Source organism: Schistocerca gregaria, chromosome X (assembly GCF_023897955.1).
Source record: "Schistocerca gregaria isolate iqSchGreg1 chromosome X, iqSchGreg1.2, whole genome shotgun sequence".
Taxonomy (NCBI): Eukaryota; Metazoa; Arthropoda; class Insecta; order Orthoptera; family Acrididae; genus Schistocerca; species Schistocerca gregaria.
The window spans coordinates 771,656,590-771,675,267 of NC_064931.1; the positions used below are offsets into that span (position 1 = coordinate 771,656,590).

The 18,678-nt window shown below is 37.6% G+C and overlaps 1 protein-coding gene across 1 annotated transcript in view; it reads left to right on the forward strand.

Moving 5' to 3' along the window:
• Positions 1–3,070: 3,070 nt before the first annotated feature.
• LOC126298823 (zinc finger protein 263-like) overlaps positions 3,071–18,678 on the forward strand; it is a 98,845-nt gene continuing 83,237 nt past the window's right edge. Inside the window, exon 1 of the mRNA XM_049990290.1 lies at positions 3,071–3,487. Coding sequence (XP_049846247.1) covers positions 3,371–3,487 — 117 coding nt within the window. The 5' untranslated portion in view covers positions 3,071–3,370. The remainder of the gene's footprint in view (positions 3,488–18,678) is intronic.

Sequence of the window (18,678 nt, forward strand, 5' to 3'; positions counted from 1 at the left end):
CGTTTTCCTCGAGAACTTTGAAGGAATTTGAGAGCGGAATTTCCGCTGTTACGTCCTCTTTTAGCAGTCTTATTTCGTCTTTAGAGACTATTTCCTTCTTGAAGTAATCGTAGTCGTTGCTTGTAGGCACATGTGACTCAGCACAACAGCAACACTTCAAAGTCTCTTCTGGAATATCATGTTCACTTACATTGGAGCATTTCAGGAAGTGATACCATTTGTCATAATAATCACACATTATTCCATTTTTCAATACGCTAGAACATTTTCCGCACTTTACATAGATCAGAACTCTTGAAAATCGGGAGTTCGACTCACGTACATGTAACTGCTCTGCCGCCATCTTGCACCTTGCAAGCCTTTTTTAATGCACTCTTGCATTATGGAATACTTGTTTTGGGAAACTCTGCTGGAGCAAAAGAGGTTTTCCGCTAGCAGAATAAAGCCATTACATGCTATTTTGCTTTGAGCAACTTAACGTCCTGCAGGTATACCTTATTAAGCACAAAATACTTTCAGTCCTCCGGCTATACAGACTCAGTGTACTCATGCACACCGAACAGAATGTTCACATGTATGAAAGTAGGCCAGATGTGCCTTCATATTAAACTTGAAATAGGAACTTACTGGACATTCCTTGAAGTCGTTTAAGTGAAGTCCAAAATAATTTTCCACATGCTGCCAAACATTTTTAACAATGTCGTTATACCACATGATGCAAGGGCATTACATGAAAATAAATTTAAAGTCGTGTTGAAGCCATTGTTGAATACAAAATTATTCTATAACAGAAACGAATTCATTTACAATGAAAAATGATAAGATTTTGTTTCTCACAATCACATTTATAATAAAAGATTAAGTTGAGGCATACAACCTAATTTATAGTCCGAATAATCCGTGTGATAAAACTAATTACATGAGTACAAGATAAGTAATATCTCTGTAATCATATTTTAATATGTGTGCATAAACTGACGATGCTGTAAAAAACAAGTTTTTTGACAGGAAAATAATTCCATTCAGTTGAATTCAGCTCATTATTCACATGCCTCACAGCACTGTTACCCAGGGTTCATGACGCTGTAGGACGTCCTGAAAATCTCACAATTGAGTGTTTAGTTGCTATTTTCATCCACGTCATCTTTAATGCTGTAATTTCTGTCCTTAGCCAGCCTACGGCCTATCAAAGTTTGTTGTCTTTTCTTAAAATAATTGGCGAATGTCGTTTGCCGTTTCAAACTATTTCTGTACGATATATAAACAGTTTTGATTTTAGGAGTAGAATTCTCTCAGTGATCTGTTTCGGTGGTTCAATACGGGTATGGCTGCTTTTGCTGCCGCTCAGGTTCTCACTTGGGAAAGCAAATCTTTCTCAGATCGAGTGAGGTGGTCGGTTGGGCTCGGCTGACCTTGGATCTGCCGCTCGTTGCGCTTCCTGGTGGCAGACCGTGAAAGCTTCAATTCGCCTTTTCAGGACCAGGAGCCCTTTTGATTCTTTTCGCGCGATATTCAAAATTGTATTTTAATTACTGAAGTTTTAATATCATGTACGTTGTCACAGACTTCACATCACTATGTGCCAAAGTGCCTAGGCCGCTTATGCATTTTTTAGGACCTACAATTTACGGTAATGAAGAACTTAACAAAAAAAATTCTTGAAAATAAACCCAACTGAAAACATAGGCGTTGTCTCCCCAGACAAAGAGTAGTTTTTTCCCTATAAAAGTATTCCAGCGGTTATTATAGTAACTGACTAATATTATACGTTTCTGGCTATAGAGGTCTAAGGAGATACATTGGCCCGAATCCCGTGTTTATCGCCGATGGCTGCACAAACATCATTGACACTAGTTTCCTTCATTAACCTGGAGATGAATTTTATCTTTAAGTAGCGGAACTTTATGTAGTTCTCTCGTGAAGTTCGTATACATCTCAGCAATTTACGAGTAGCGTTGAATTTTTATGTACAAAGACTTCTAACTATATTTTAGAATCCTGCAGGTGCAGAAGTATTTATCAAAGGATTGCACTGGAGTAGAGAATAACCTGACAGGCTTTGTGATATAAGCTAGTTAGCTTAACGAGTCTATTATACTGCGAGATCTATGTAATACCAATGTTTATGTAGTTTTTCAAGCATATGAAATATTTTTAAAAGTGGGCCAACTGTTTTATAGTGCTTAGCCCAAGTAGTAGTGACCTAAGAAATTTCATTGCTAAAGATGTTTCGGATGAAGAAATTGCTAGAAGGCTGCAAACTGTGCTGCAGGAATTCATGACTATTTATTATGAATGCTACTTTAGTACCATTCAATATTGTGAGGTTAGAATAAAATCTGCACTTGCTGTTTGCCATTGGTGTTTTTACTGCTAAATGAAAAGCAAAGTGATTTGTCACTGCCGATGAAAATGAGTTAAAGAAGTAAAACAGACAGTCAAAGCTCATTTCTTTATGATAATATGACAGAGTAGGTGACAATGTTTTTTTATACAATTTGTAAACTTCTAAATGTCGAAGAAACGAGATTTATAATTGTGCATACAACAAATGATAAATTTTATATCAAATTACTCATATAAGTGTTTTTTCTCATCAGTTTCAATTTTCATGAAATTTGGTATAAATTACAAATATAAGACACCCGATACTTGGTATGAGAGTATAAGAACGTTGTGGCGACATCATTCTTTCCATTATTTTCTGGGTTAGAAGGTGTAAGGCATTCAAGGTTACAAGTCAGGGAGAATGATCTTGAAATGTAATTTTTAGTAAGGATTTGTAAGTTAAATAAAAAATTTGTTTTTCTTAGCTGAACTAAAGAAAAACGGTATGGGCATTGTGTAGTATTGTTAATTTTAACGAATAATTTTGTTTTTATTATATTTGTATCTAGGACAGTTTGGCGATATAAGTTACTGCTATATTTTGCAGTGCACAAACTGCAACTATATTTTTCTGTTTTTCAAACAACAGCTTTCGTAATATAAACAAACTACAATAAACAAACTACAATAACCAAACTAAGGGGACAGTGCTAAAAATAGATTAGTATCGTAAGCTTTCGTTGTGTACCGCCAGATAGCACTACAAGCTGCACCCCCTAGGCGAGCCGGGAGCACCCGATAGGCAGTAGGCACTAAGATTTGCTGCGTCTAGACACAAGTCAAGTTCTGTTGTATGTAAAATCTTTGTACTGCCAGTAACAGAGTCCTGTTGTTTTGTTTGTGGTAAAACAAATAGAAAAGGTGAAAGTGTTCGGGACTGTTTAAATGAATCGTGGAAACATAGTCTGTGTTAACAATGCCTTTTACTACGGTTTAAAAAGCGTTTCAGCGCGAGCATAAATTTTATTACTAAAGCAAACAAATGGAACTTGTGAAGTGTAGATTGTGTACCTCTAATGAAAATTTAATTGAAATATTCAGTGAGGATGGACATGCTCGCCGTCTCGCCCTCAAAATCAACGAATGCCTACCAGTCGTGGTAAGTAACTATTGGCACCTTCTTTGACTAAATATTGTGGATCGCCCGCAGAGTGAGCAGTTAACGAAACCACAATAAAATATGATGATGTGTGAGACTTGTACAGTGTTAGATGCCTTGACAGTCTTGGGGAAAAGTAAATTACTTCACCCAAAACAAATAAGAGTAAATATAACGGCAAAATATGAAGTCTATGAAAGTGATCTAGTTTTAAACTGTTACCCTCACACATTTAAAGCTATAACAATTTTTTAGGTTAAGCATGTTTGCTGGAGTCTAAATGAAGACATTGAATGTGAGAAAATTACTGGCATTATGAATAAATTTGGTTATTTATTTATTTATTCCTTGTCAGACCATTTAGTACAAAAGTATGGCATGAGAGATACATGACAGAAATAAAATATACTTATATAAAACATTCACAAAGTAGGCTAAGATTAGGTGAGCCAAGAGCAGACTAGAGCCATGACCCTATCAAAGGAACCATCCCAGCATTCAACTTATCAATTTGGGAAACCATGGAAAACCTGACAGAATGGCCAAATGGGGAACAAACTCCTGAATTTGAGTCCAGTAAATTACGACTATAGTAGCCACCTTGACTCAGTACGTGATTGGCAAGGGGAATCACAAATACATATTGTACATTGTGAGTGTAACATGTGTAAGAAAACAATGAACAAGAAATTTTGAAAATAAACACAGCTGGAATACTGAAAACCATGAACACATTACATCATGTTGTTGTGATCTTCAGTCCTGAGACTGGTTTGATGCAGCTCTCCATGCTACTCTATCCTGTGCAAGCTTCTTCATCTCCCAGTACCTACTGCAACCTACATCCTTCTGAATCTGCTTAGTGTACTCATCTCTTGGTCTCCCTCTATGATTTTTACCCTCCACGCTGCTCTCCAGTACTAAATTGGTGATCCCTTGATGCCTCAGAACATGTCCTACCAACCGATCACTTCTGGTCAAGTTGTGCCACAAACTTCTCTTCTCCCCAATCCTATTCAATACCTCCTCATTAGTTACGTGATCTATCCACCTTATCTTCAGTATTCTTCTGTAGCACCACATTTCGAAAGCTTCTATCCTCTTCTTGTCCAAACTAGTTATCGTCCATGTTTCACTTCCATAGATGGCTACACTCCATACAAATACTTTCAGAAATGACTTCCTGACATTTAAATCTATACTCGCTGTTAACAAATTTCTCTTCTTCAGAAACGCTTTCCTTGCCATTGCCAGCCTACATTTTATATCCTCTCTGCTTCGACCATCCTCAGTTATTTTGCTCCCCAAATTGCAAAACTCCGTTACTACTTTAAGTGTCTCATTTCCTAATCTAATTCCCTCAGCATCACGCGACGTAATTCGACTACATTCCATTATCCTCATTTTGCTTTTGTTGATGTTCATCTTATATCCTCCTTTCAAGACACTATCCATTCCGTTCAACTGCTCTTCCAAGTCCTTTGCTGTCTCTAACAGAATTACAATGTCATCGGCGAACCTCAACATTTTTATTTCTTCTCCATGGATTTTAATACCTACTCCGAATTTTTCTTTGTTTCCTTCACTGCTTGCTCAATATACAGATTGAATAACATCGGGGAGAGACTGCAACCCTGTCTCACTCCCTTCCCAACCACTGCTTCCCTTTCATGTCCCTCGGTTCTTATAACTGCCATCTGGTTTCTGTACAAATTGTAAATAGCCTTTCGCACCCTGTATTTTACCCCTGCTACTTTCAGAATTTGAAAAAGCGTATTCCAATCAACATTGTCAAAAGCTTTGTCTAAGTCTACAAATGCTAGAAACGTAGGTTTGCCCTTCCTTAATCTAGCTTCTGAGATAAGTCGTAGGGACAGTATTGCCTCACGTGTTCCAACATTTCTACGGAATCCAAACTTCTACTTCCCCGAGGTCGGCTTCTACTAGTTTTTCCATCTGTTAGTTATTAAACTGATAGTTCGGTAATTTTCACATCTGTCAACGCCTGCTTTCTTTGGGATTGGAATTATTATATTCTTCTTGAAGTCTGAGGGTATTTCGCCTGTCTTCTACATCTTGCTCACCAGATGGTAGAGTTTTGTCAGGACTGGCTTTCCCAAGGCCGTCAGTAGTTCCAATGGAATGTTGTCTACTCCCAGGGCCTTGTTTCGACCCAAGTCTTTCAGTACTCTGTCAAACTCTTCACACAGTATCTTATCTCCCATTTCATCTTCATCTACATCCTCTTCCATTTCCATAATATTGTCCTCAAGTACATCGCCCTTGTATAGACCCTCTATATACTCCTTCCACCTTTCTGCTTTCCCTTCTTTGGTTATAACTGGGTTTCCATCTGAGCTCTTGATATTCATACAAGTGGCTCTCTTTCCTCCAAAGGTTTCTTTAATTTTCCTGTAGGCAGTATCTACCTTACCCCTAGTGAGCTAAGCCTCTACATCCTTACATTTGTCCTCTAGCCATCCCTGCTTAGCCATTTTGCACTTCCTGTCGATCTCATTTTTGAGACGTCTGTATTCCTTTTTGTCTGCTTCATTTACTGCATTTTTATATTTTCTCCTTTCATCAAGGATTTCTACTAGCCTTCATCTTTTTACCTACTTGATCCTCTGCTGCTTTCACTACTTCATCCCTCAAAGCTACCCATTCTTCTTCTACCGTATTTCTTTCCCCCATTCTTGTCAATTGCTGCCTTATGCTCTCCCTGAAACTCTGTACAACCTCTGGTTCTTTTAGTTTATCCAGGTCCCATCTCCTTAAATTCCCACCTTTTTGCAGTTTCTTTAGTTTTAATCTACAGGTCATAACCAATAGATTGTGGTCAGAGTCCACATCTGCCCCTGGAAATGTCTTACAATTTAAAACCTGGTTCCTAAATCTCTGTCTTACCATTATATAATCTATATGAAACCTGTCAGTATCTCCAGGCTTCTTCCATGTATACAGCCTTCTTTTATGAAACATGCTGAAAAGTATAGCGTACAATAAGTAAGTCAATGCTATAGGTAAAACATAAAACTTTGATGTAAAACGTATACTGAAAAAGTAAAGATACAAACATATTATATAGCACTGCAGGAAAGTGTAACAGAAGAAAACCTGCCAACACTATATCAAGCACAGTGAAGCTAGTACCAGATTCCTTCTCAGAGGAAAACAGAAAACAAACAGCAGAAACACTCTTTGTGAAGACAAACAAAGCAAAGATGGTACAGCATTTACATTGTAGAAAGACTTCTCGACAAGAAATCATTCTAACTCTGATCTAAAAGCCATTTCTCCCTCCAGCCCCTTTATGTATGTTGGCAGTGCATTATAAAGAATTACACCAAAGTGGCTCACATGTCTTCTGAGTATGGGTTGTTTTAACCTGGTCTATTTAGAGGGATCCACAGTTGCAAGTATTATAACTGTGGTAATGTGAGCTGATTTGCAGGTCAGTGTTTAGCTCATGTAATCAACACATTTGTAAATATACAAAGAGAGTGCAGTAAGCAATAAGCATTATAAACGGGGACTTGCAACGAGTCCTAGTGAAACTGTGTAGCAAGATAGCTATTATCGGTAATGTAAAAATTTCAATGGATCGACTATTAATTTTACATCAGAAAACTATTCCGTAAATTACAGGTGACTGGAAGTAACCAAAATAAGTCATTCTATCACCATCTGTGGAGCAAACTTTAGAAATAATTCTCAGAGCAAAACATGCGAAATTGAGTCTCTAGCACAGTTTAGCTGCATGATCTTTTCAGTTTTTGTCTTTATCAACATACATCCCTGAAAGTTTAGTGCAAAGTATCTTTTTCTAACTCACCAGTATGAGATTAAGGTACTGGTTTGATTTATCTTCCCAAAGTTTTATGTCATTTGTTTTCTTCACAGTAATGGTCAACCCGTTCGCATTGAACTATTGCTCCTTAGGGAATATCATAACTATATATATATATTCATGTTAAACAGAGGATAAAATAAACCCTGGATTTGCAGGTAGGTATTAAAAACCTCTCAGAAAGGTTTGACATACTTTGTATAACAGAGGGACAACATTCTCACTGAGAAAGGTATTGTATTTCTGTTGTGTCCATGTCACCAAGATACTGATACAAGATTTGTCAAGAAAATTTACAAAAATGTACAATATGTACATATGATCACTATTCTCACTGTCAGACATTATAAATAATGGAATTACTGGAGACTGGGATGCCACCCATCTGTTTTCATCGGGGAATGACCAGTGACAACAGTGACAGATTCGTTAAGGCTTCCACAAAAATGTGTGTAAAGTTGATGTGTCCAACTATATGAATTTCATCAGTGCAATAAAAGCTGTTTGCTGCCAGCACGTTTTTTAGTTCTTTTTCAAAATTGCATAGTTGTGAAATTTGATTGATTCTTTGTGGCAAAGCGATGAAGACTTTACAGTCCTCTCCTGTAGCTCAAAGGTTTGTTCTGTGATGCTTATGTCATCTAATGTCAATTACCCATAGCAGCTATGCTAATTTTTTAAATAAATCTTTCTTAACAACAAGTAATTTTTATTTGTAATATTTCCATTGCACTGAAATATTGCATTATTATAGAAAACGGGAAGCGCTGTCAGTGGTATTTTAATAATGATGTCAACAGAAATGAGCAAAACAATTGGCACAAGAATTGGTAAACAATTGCTGAAACAGTAGGTTACCATTTGTTGTGGTCTAGAAAATGTACATGTAGTGTGCAAAACTTTCCCCGTCTGTTCTAGATGGTAGTACCCCAGTGTGGTTGTCAGACAGCAATTTTATTACAGAATGGCACCATCCCTGTACTCTACGTATTTTATGAAGTGTGATATCAGTGAAGTACAATGCTCCATTTGCTTTAAAGATTAGAAATTGGATGAGCCACAGCGAACTTGCGACATCATAGAGCGAGAAAACTTTACTATTCATTCTCAGCGTAAAGTACAAATAAAAATTAGTGGAAAGTTTGCCTGTGTTGACATAATATGCCTTGATGTGCTTCTAGCCCTTTGAAAATGGACAGATTAACACAAAAAAATAGTTTTTGAACTTCAATTTTCACCCTTTATCACTGCGAAAATAGTGGCGTTATCCTCTATGACAACATGATTTGTGAGCACAGTTTCAAAAATTAGAATTAATTGGAGCTTATCCTCTTTCCAGAAAAGTAACAAATAGTATACAGACTAATTTTTTTTATTTAGCTATTTAACGTAATGTTTTTGATTCTGTGCATCTTGAAACAGAGAGAGTCAAAATTTTCCATTTTGTGTTCGATTTCTATGTTTATTACGGGAAGTAATAAGTATAAAAAACTGAGAACCAGTAATTTTAACAGAAACCACTTAGTTTGAGAGGTTTTATTAGTCAGGTTAAACTGGCGTAGGAGAGGGGGAAAAAAACATAAAACTGAAAACTGGTTGTTTAAGTGATAACCATCCCTAATCCAGAGTAACCTTAGTGGAATGACCACATAAAACAGATAGTAGGAAAAGCAGGTGCCAGAGAGAGATTCATAGGAGGAAGCTTAAGGAAATATAACTCATCCATGAAAGAAGTGTCTTACAACACACTTGTTCAGCCGATTCTGGAGTATTGATCATCATCTGAAACCCCTATCAGGTAGTACTGATAGGGGAGGTGGGGGGGGGGAAAGAGAGAGAGAGAGAGAGAGAGAGAGAGAGAGAGAGAGAGAGAGAGAGAGAGAGAGAGAGAGAGAGAGAGAGAGGGAGGGAGGGGGGGGGGGGATCCAATGAAGAGGAGCAAGTTTCATCATGGGATTGTATCGTCAGTGTGAGTGTTCTACACAAATGCTCAACAAACACCAGTGGCAGATACAAGAGAGACATTGGACATCATGAAAGGTTTACTATTGAACTTTTGAGAGAGTATTTTCAGGAAACATTCAGATAACATATTAAATCCTCCCACACACATCTCGCAAAATGACCATTTTGAATAGAACAGGGGAAAAAGGGGGAGGGGGAGGGAAGCAGTTAGCAGTGCCAGAAGTACCCTTCATCACACATCAGGTAGCTTTCGGAGTGTCAGTGTAGATGTAGATCATCAACATTTCATTTCAAAACTTAGAAGCTCATTAAACACAGTCTGTTCTAGATTCATATAAAGTTCTTAACTTACTTCCAGCCATTCAAAAAAACATTTAATGACAAAATAATATATAATGCAGAGAATAAAAGCAAAGCAGTCTGGGATGTTATAAAAAAGGAAACGGGGAGAGGCAAACAAACGCAGAATAACATACTGCTAAGGGAGGGGGATAAGGTAATAAATGATCCACAACACTTAGCAAACTATGTAAACGAGCATTTTTCAAGTATTGCAGAGAAGTTACAGCAAAAATTCTCCAAAACAAATATAACACCTGCAAAAATTGTTGCACTAGATACAATGATGTTACTTCCAACCACAGAGAATGAAGTCAATAAAACTGTTCAAAAGCTAAAAAATAAAAAGTCAGAAGGCTTAGATGATGTACCAATGTGTGTACTGAAACAATGCATAGGGATTATACAAGGCCCATTAACAAATATAATAAATGAATCCTTCACATCAGGGACATTTCCAGAGCAGCTAAAACAGGCAAGAGTTGTACCTTTGCTTAAGAAAGGTAATGCAGAAGACATAGAAAATTACCGGCCCATTTCCCTGCTGTCAGCATTCTCAAAAATAATAGAAGCAATTATGAAAGGCAGATTAATGAATTATCTGAATAAATACAATCTTTTAAGCAAATCACAGTTTGGTTTTCGAAGTGGCAAAAATACGGAGTCAGCCATAGTAGAATTCACAAAAGTTGTACTTAATGCTCTTGATAAAGATGAGTGTGTCACAGGCATATTTTTGGATCTTTCTAAGGCTTTTGATACAGTCGACCACAAGATTCTATTAAATAAATTAGAAGCATTAGGAATAAGAGGGGTAGCTAATGACTGGTTTCGATCATACCTAACAGATAGGGTACAAAGAGTAGAGATAACACATACTTCAAATAGATCTAAACATTTAGTAAAATACTTATCAGAACCAAAACATATTAATATAGGGGTTTCACAAGGTAGCATATTAGGACCAATACTATTCCTGATATACATCAATGACTTTCCCAGTAGTGTTACTCATGGTGAGAAAATTCTCTTCGCTGATGACAGCAATATTATAGTCACTGAGAGAACAAGAGAACTCCTTACCGAGAAAGCAAATGAAACTCTCAAGGAAGTTTATGATTGGTCAATAAGCAACAAATTGACATTAAACATAAAGAAAACTAATGCCATGAACTTCAGTTTGAAGAGGAAAAATGACAATGTTAAATTAAATGTAGATGGCACCTCTATAGACTGTGTAACAAATGCAAAATTTCTAGGAATGAATATTGACTCTCAGCTGAAGTGGTGCGAACACACAAAGGTACTTGCAAACAGAATGTCATCAGCATGTTATGCCCTTAGAATTCTATCATCTGTGTGTAACATGCAGTGTCTTTTAGTTACATATTATTCATATGTACACTCAATTCTTAGCTACGGCATTCTTTTTTGGGGAACAAATCCACAAAATATGAACACAATTTTCAAACTCCAGAAAAGAGCCATAAGAATAATAACCAGAAATAGTAGTCAAGCTCATTGTAAAGATCTGTTCAAAACACTGGGAATTTTAACTGCTCCATGTGAACAGATTTACCAGTCAGTTGTACACATCAAAAGTAACATTGGCAATTACTGCACAAACAGCTCTGTCCATGACCATGCAACAAGAGATAGACTCAACTTACATTTACCAAGAAAAAATAAACATAAAACTCAAAACAGCATTTTCTACCAAGGAATAAAACTGTACAATAAATTACCAAAAGAGATTAAAGAAATTTCAAAAATACACTTATTTAAGAAGGCAGCTAAAAAGTACCTGTTATGCAATACGTTTTATACATTGAAGGATTACTTAGATAAAGCAGAGTAGGGGTTTGATAAAAAAATGTTATACAAACAAATAATAATAATAATAATGATGATTATAAAACATCCAATATTCCACATAACACCTTCACTTTATTATTTTTCTTCTTTTTTACTTTCTAGAGACACTCTCCCCTCAAGCTATGCATAGCACAATACTAACACCTCTTCCTCTTTCTGAGCTCAACATCTCACTCATTATGAAGGGATGCTGACTCAGTTTTTCAGGATAGCAAATGGGAACTTGCAGTACAGAAAATGGCCCAAGGATCACCTATGTATGTGTGTGTGTGTGTGTGTGTGTGTGTGTGTGTGTGTGTGTGTGTGTGTGTGTGTGTGTGTGTGTGTGTGTGTGTAGTGAGTGAAGTGTTATGAAACAATGTGTGTATAGTGTGTGCAGTGACTGATAGTGAAATATGAGTGAATAGTGTGGCATTACATTATTTAATGAGTTATTTGTAAATAAATTATTGTATACCAGGAGTAAAATCTAATGATTGTCTCTAACTAGAAGTCTGTAAATATATGTGTATACGAATTAGCTTATTGTAAATTGATCTAAGCTTGTAAATACTTTGACATGTCCTATATCCTTGTAAAAAGAGATCTACGGATGAATAAAACTACTACTACTACTACTACTACTACTACCACCACCATTAGGGCTTGGTTGACAAGCTTGGAATAAAACAAGAAACATTTGTACAGTGGAGTGAGGTGTGGATTGATATCACTCTGAAGCAGACATTCACAGGCGAAACTATTCAAAAAGTTGATTAGTTTAATATACTAAATATGATATGGGATGGGGAAACATTTAAAGTAGTTCAGTTTAAAGCCATATTGACTGTTAAATGACCATGACTGTTTCAAAAATATGGAAACATTTTTCAGGGAATGCATCTAGTCAGAAAAGTTGTTGACTTACTTTATTTAATGAAGCAACATGTTTTGAGGTATAAACATCATCATTGGGCTACAATGGATCTTAACAAGAAGCCCTAGCAATGGAGGTAACTGAACACATCAAAAGAAAACAGCCATTTTATCTGAATAAAGTGAGTGAATATTTTTTTTTTTTTTAAAAGCTTTATATGAACAGCTGACCAACACATGAAGTGAATATTCCCTCATATTTGGCTATCCATCTGTCCTCTTTTAAAATATTTTATTTGTGCTACTGATTTTGGACTCTGTTTTTTGCCATCTGCATCTGTGGTGACAGATGTGCATACTTCTCCTCCTCCACAGAGTGGATACAAGACTGTAAAGACCGACTTAAATATCTACATCTGTGTCTTTGTATTACCATTGTAGCATCAAGGTGTTGTTTGTGTCTAGAAACATGTTGCCTCATTAAATTATTTAAGTAAATCTGCAAATTTTGTGACTGGTAGAGTCTGAAAAACCTTTCCAGACACTTATAATTCTTATTACAAGCTGAGTCATTATGTGGGACATTCCTTTCCAAGGCATGACATGCAAGAAAATATTGACACTCTTTCTAGTATAAAAATCTGTCTCATAAGTTCAGTTTATAATGACTTCTAATACTTCATCGACTAATGCTTACTTGCAAATAGTGAGCCACTCCACTGGAATTTGATGCACTTGCATGAGGGTGGACTGGGTTTTGCCTAAGGTAGAAATAAGTTACACAAAATGCTATCAGAGCCAGTACAGCACTAGAAACCGTTACACTTAAGTCATGACATTGTAACTTTACCACAGAAGATGCCAGTACTCTGATAGGCAATCAGTACCTTTTGTGAAGTTATTGGCTTACCTAATGAGTGAAGGAAGTCTACTTTCAGGGAAGCATTTAAAAAGGCGTGGTTTTGTGGTGACAACACGTTTGGAGGGCTCTTGTGATTTTGTCAGATTTATTATAGCTGTTCCAGTGATGGTAGCTGAAAGATGAAATGTTGTACTCGTTATGTCACAGCTCATCCAATTGCCTAGTATTCCTCTGTCATGTAATTTCAACTTTGTCCTTCAATTAGATGTTCTTTGTTTGTAACAGTTTACTATTACCATCTCGAGGGGGGGGGGGGGGGGGTTGCAGTAAACCCAATGAGTGCCCACCTTCTGAAAATATGGTAGTAGCATCAGCACTTCCTTCTGATATTCTGTTGCTTCTGACTTACCCAAAAGTAACTGAAATTCCAGTGCCCGTGCTCCCATCTGGAATATCCTAGTCAGTCATATTTTAATACTCTCACTATGACACAAGCATAGTTTCTCTGCTGACATTGATATGTAGGTTTCTTTCCTCTTCTAAGCTAACAGTACTTCACATTTTTACTTGCACAAATTTATGTAATCTTCTAATTTCACTGGGTCGGGATAATCATGAAGTGCTGGTAATGTGCATCCAGCCCCCTACTGGCAATCACATCAGTGTCTGTATTACCTAGTTACAACTGTTGATGTGTGATGGAACATTAACAAGCTCTGTGCCATTGCTTCCATTACGTCTGCCCTGAAGAGGTGCAGTATTGTCACTATTTCACACCTATTCTGTACATTCTCAGTGGCAGTGCCACCTTGGAAAAAGGTGTTTGCATAATTCTTACTCCCTCTTTTGTAACTGTGGCCGTACAACAGTTGTTAGTACATTCACACAGCATCACAATAATCCCTTCCCATTTACTTAAACTAAATGTTTGCTTTAGGAAACGAGAAAGATATAATGAAACTTAACAATAATCATAAAAACAATCCCACAACATACAGTAAATCAGTGACCGAATTACCGTACACATTACTCATAAACTACTTCATAAAACCCTATGACATTGCTGTCTGTTACGATGTGGTCTAAATACATAGGGCATTCCAGTTTTACCCTGCTTGTCAATCTCCATTTCCTTCCTATCTTTCTTAAAGTTCTTTGTCAGTAAGCACACTAGTACTTGTAGCAAAGTGTTCACAGATCTTTTAAATGGCTTAATGTGCCCCATATGCACAATGGAAGTCCTTGTTGAGAGTTGTAACTTTACATTTACAAGTGATGTCATTTCTTATGACTGGGTATGGTCCCTGGTATTGAGTTAGGAACTTCTTCATTCTACCCTTTGGTCTTTAGGTACTCACCAGCAAGACCCATTGACTGATATAGTATTCAGGTAGCTTACTAATGTGTCTAACTATTTGCTCTCTTTACCTACTTCTAAACATCTCATGACATCTTTGCAGACTTATTCACAGACTGCCCATTCTTCCCAAACTTAGGCTTAATTACTTCAAAAGGTGAAGGTGTCTTTTTCCCTGTGTACTACCTCATTTGGTGATAGCCTAGCGGTGCTATGTACTTTAGAAAAATATGCTGCTATGAAGTAAAAAGGTAAATGTCCCAGTTGATGTGATGGCTGTTCACATAACAACTTAACATTTTGCCAACATTACATTGAATGCATTCTGATCTTCAATTTGATTGAGGGTGGAGTAGGCTAGTTCTGAGCTTCGGAATGTATTCTAGATGGTATAGTTGCTTAAACAGGTCAGACACAAACTTAGTACCTTGAGCGGTAATGAATTCTAATGGGAACGTAAAATTTCAGTAACCAACTCTACATATACATATACCTAGATGCTCTGCAAGCCACCATATGGTGCGTGGCAAAGGGTTCCATGTGCCACTACTAGTCATTTCCTTTCCTGTACCACTTGCAAATAGAGTGAGGGGAAAAAATGACTGACAGTATGCCTCTGTATGAGCCCTAATTTCTTGTACCTTACCTTTGTGGTCCTTCCATGCAGCGTATGATGGCGGCAGTAGAATTGTTTGGCAGTCAGCTTCAAATGCTGGTGCTCTAAATTTTCTCAATAGCATTTATGTATTTTTTTAAAGTCTTCCCTACAGGGATTCCCATTTGAGTTCCTGAAGCATCTCCGTAACATTTACATTTTCGAATACACTGGTAACAAATCTAGCAGCCCTTTTCTGAATTGCTTCAATCTGACCTGGTATGGATCCCAAACACTCAAGAATATGTCCACCAGTATCCTACAAAATTCAGTCTCCTTTACAGGTAACCCACTCATTCCTAAAATTCTCCCAATAAACCAAAGTCAACCATTTGCCTTCCCTACCACAGTTCTCACCTGCTCGTTCCATTTTTACCATGGCCTTTGCCATCATATTTTCCTGTTGATAAGAGATTGCAATCATCACAAAAAAACATAACATGAAAAATGGTCTGTGATTGTCGACATACAGTGGTTATCTGCTTGTATTAGGCTGAATTGACCCAGAATGTCCATCCCCACCCTTTCAAGCTGCTTGGATGCCTCTAGTTATATTTACATGATACACATTGATGACTGTGATGGTGATGTTATGCACATGGTATACAATTTCTTACATACTATCTGATGTCCTGCCCATGTGTCCTTCACCAGTATTTCTCGACTGCCCTCTGTGACCTGCGAATACATTGCTGTGTGCTTTTATGTGACACTCTCTCTCAAAGCTGGAGGTATCACAACAGTGGTCCATACATTGTCATTGTACATAATAGCCCCTTGTATGTTGTGAACTGTTACTGTGTCCTAAATACTTGACAGTCCGCATCAGCAATCTGCATTTCTTGTCATTCAGCAAGCTGTCTGCCCACCACATACATGACCCCAATCTTCCTGCGTAAACCATCAGCAGTGCTGTGTTTCTTACTGGGAAATTCACTTGGTTTTAGTACCCAACATGTTAATATGATTGAAGTGACAACAGTTATATTTAATACCATAAGTAACACTTAGTATTTCCATCTTTGTGGTTGAGTAATTCTATTGTGCTTTATTCAACTGTCAATGTGTGTGCTACCAAGTGTTTTAATCTATATCCTGGCTGAGAATACATCCAATTACCTGATTGCTCATGTCACAAGATAAGATAAATTCCTGAATGAATTTTCACTCTGCAGCATCATGTGCACTCATATGGAACTTCCTGTGTGCCGGACCAAGTCTCAAACTCAGAATCTTAGCCTTTCACAGGCAAGTGCTCTACCAGCTGAGCTACCCAGCCACAACTCTCAACCCATCCTCACAGTTCAGTTCCAACAGTTTCCCATCTCCAGCCTTCCAAACTTCAGAGATGTTCTCCTGCAAAACTTGTAGGACTAGCACCTCTGGAAGAAAGGATGTTGCTGAGGCATGGCTTAGCCATGGCTTGGGGGGTTTCCAGAATGAATTTTCACTCCGCAATGGATTGTGCACTGATATGAAACTTCCTGGCAGATTAAAATTGTGGTAGAGCACTTGCCTGAAGAAGGCAAAGCTCCCGAGTTGTTAGAGGTTTTGTTCGGCACACTGTTTTAATCTGCCAGGAAGTTTTAAGATTAATTACTTTTCATAATTCGGAAATATTAACACTGGACTTGTTAATGCCTCTTTCACTGTATCAAATGTGGTTTGACAGTCAGTTGACCAGTGAAATTGCACACCATTCTCCAAGAACTTGGTTAAGGTTTTAGCAATTTCAGCAGAGCCCCTAATGAATTTTGTATAATAATTTCAGAATCTTAAAAATGATTTTGTCGTTTGCAGTGGCAAGAAATTTCATACAGCCCCGATCAACCTGGATCAATATTGGTGCCGCCTTGGCTGGTCAGATGACCTAGTCTGGTATAATTAACTCTTGCTGATGTGAAATGATACGCTCAGTACTTAGCATTAAATGTTCTGCACACAACCTCTTGAAAACTTACTCCAGTTGTTGCATATGCTCCTGTAGGTTTCTAAAAAATACAATAATGTCATCCAGATGAAACCTGCTTTGTTTCGTCAGTTTCGGTCCCTTCAACAGTCCATCCAATAGCCTATGGAAGTAGCTGGAACATTCTTAAAACCAAAAGGCGTCTTTTGATACTGATAGCGGCCCATGGGACAGTAAATGCAGGCTTTAGTTGGTGATAACCACTCTTTAAATCCACTGCAGAGAAGTTTTTGCATAGAACTAGTTGTCTGTGTTATGTTCAGTATGGGTTATGCTAGGACATGCGTCCATGATTGTTCTGGGGTTTAGATATCACTAATTGCAACAAAGCTGTACCACATCATATCATTTGATAACTTCTTGGGAACAGTTAAAACTGCTGCTCCTCAGGTCTATAAATCTATTCAGTGATGCCATCAGCCAACTGCTGACTTATGAATTCTTCCAGTGGAGTGTTGTAGGACTGTTGCTATTCACAATATATATATAAATGACCTTTTGGATAAAATCGGAAGTTCACTGAGGCGTTTTGCGGATGATGCTGTAGTATATCGAGAGGTTGTAACAATGGAAAATTGTACTGAACTGCAGGAGGATGTACAATGTATTGACGCATGGTGCAGGGAATGACAATTGAATCTCAATGTAGACAAGTGTAATGTGCTGCGAATACATAGAAAGAAAGATACTTTATCATTTAACTACAATATAGCAGGTCAGCAACTGGAAGCAGTTAATTCCATAAGCTATCTGGGAGTAGGCATGAGGAGTGATAAAAAATGGAAAGACCATATAAAATTAATCGCTGGTAAAGCAGGTGCCAGGCTGAGATTCATTCGAAGAATCCTAAGGCAATGCAGTCCGAAAACAAAGGAAGTAGGTTACACTACACTTGTTCGCCCACTGCTTTAATATTGCTCACCAGTGTGGGATCCGTACCAGATAGGGTTGATACAAGAGATAGAGAAGATCCAACGGAGAGCAGCACATTTCATTACAGGATCATTTAGTAATCACAAAAGTGTTACGGAGATGATAGATAAACTCCAGTGGAAGACTCTGCAGGAGAGACTCTCAGTACGGGCTTTTGTTGAAGTTTTGAGAACATATCTTCACCGATTAGTCAAGCAGTATATTGCTCCCTCCTACATATATCTCGCGAAGAGACCATGAGGATAAAATCAGAGAGATTAGACCCCACACAGAGGCATACTGACAATCTTTCTTTCCACATACAATACAAGACTGGAATAGAAGGGAGAATCGATAGAGGTACTCGAAGTACCCTCCACCACACACTGTCAGGTGGCTTGCGGATATGGATGTAGATGTAGGTAGGTTGTAGGTGCTCAGGTTTTCTTTATGGTTTCATATAGAACAGAGGGTTATTACCTGTCAGTATTCTATGTTGCATCACAGGTGCTCGTGGTAATGGTCCACCAAGATTGAACAGATCTGTGAATC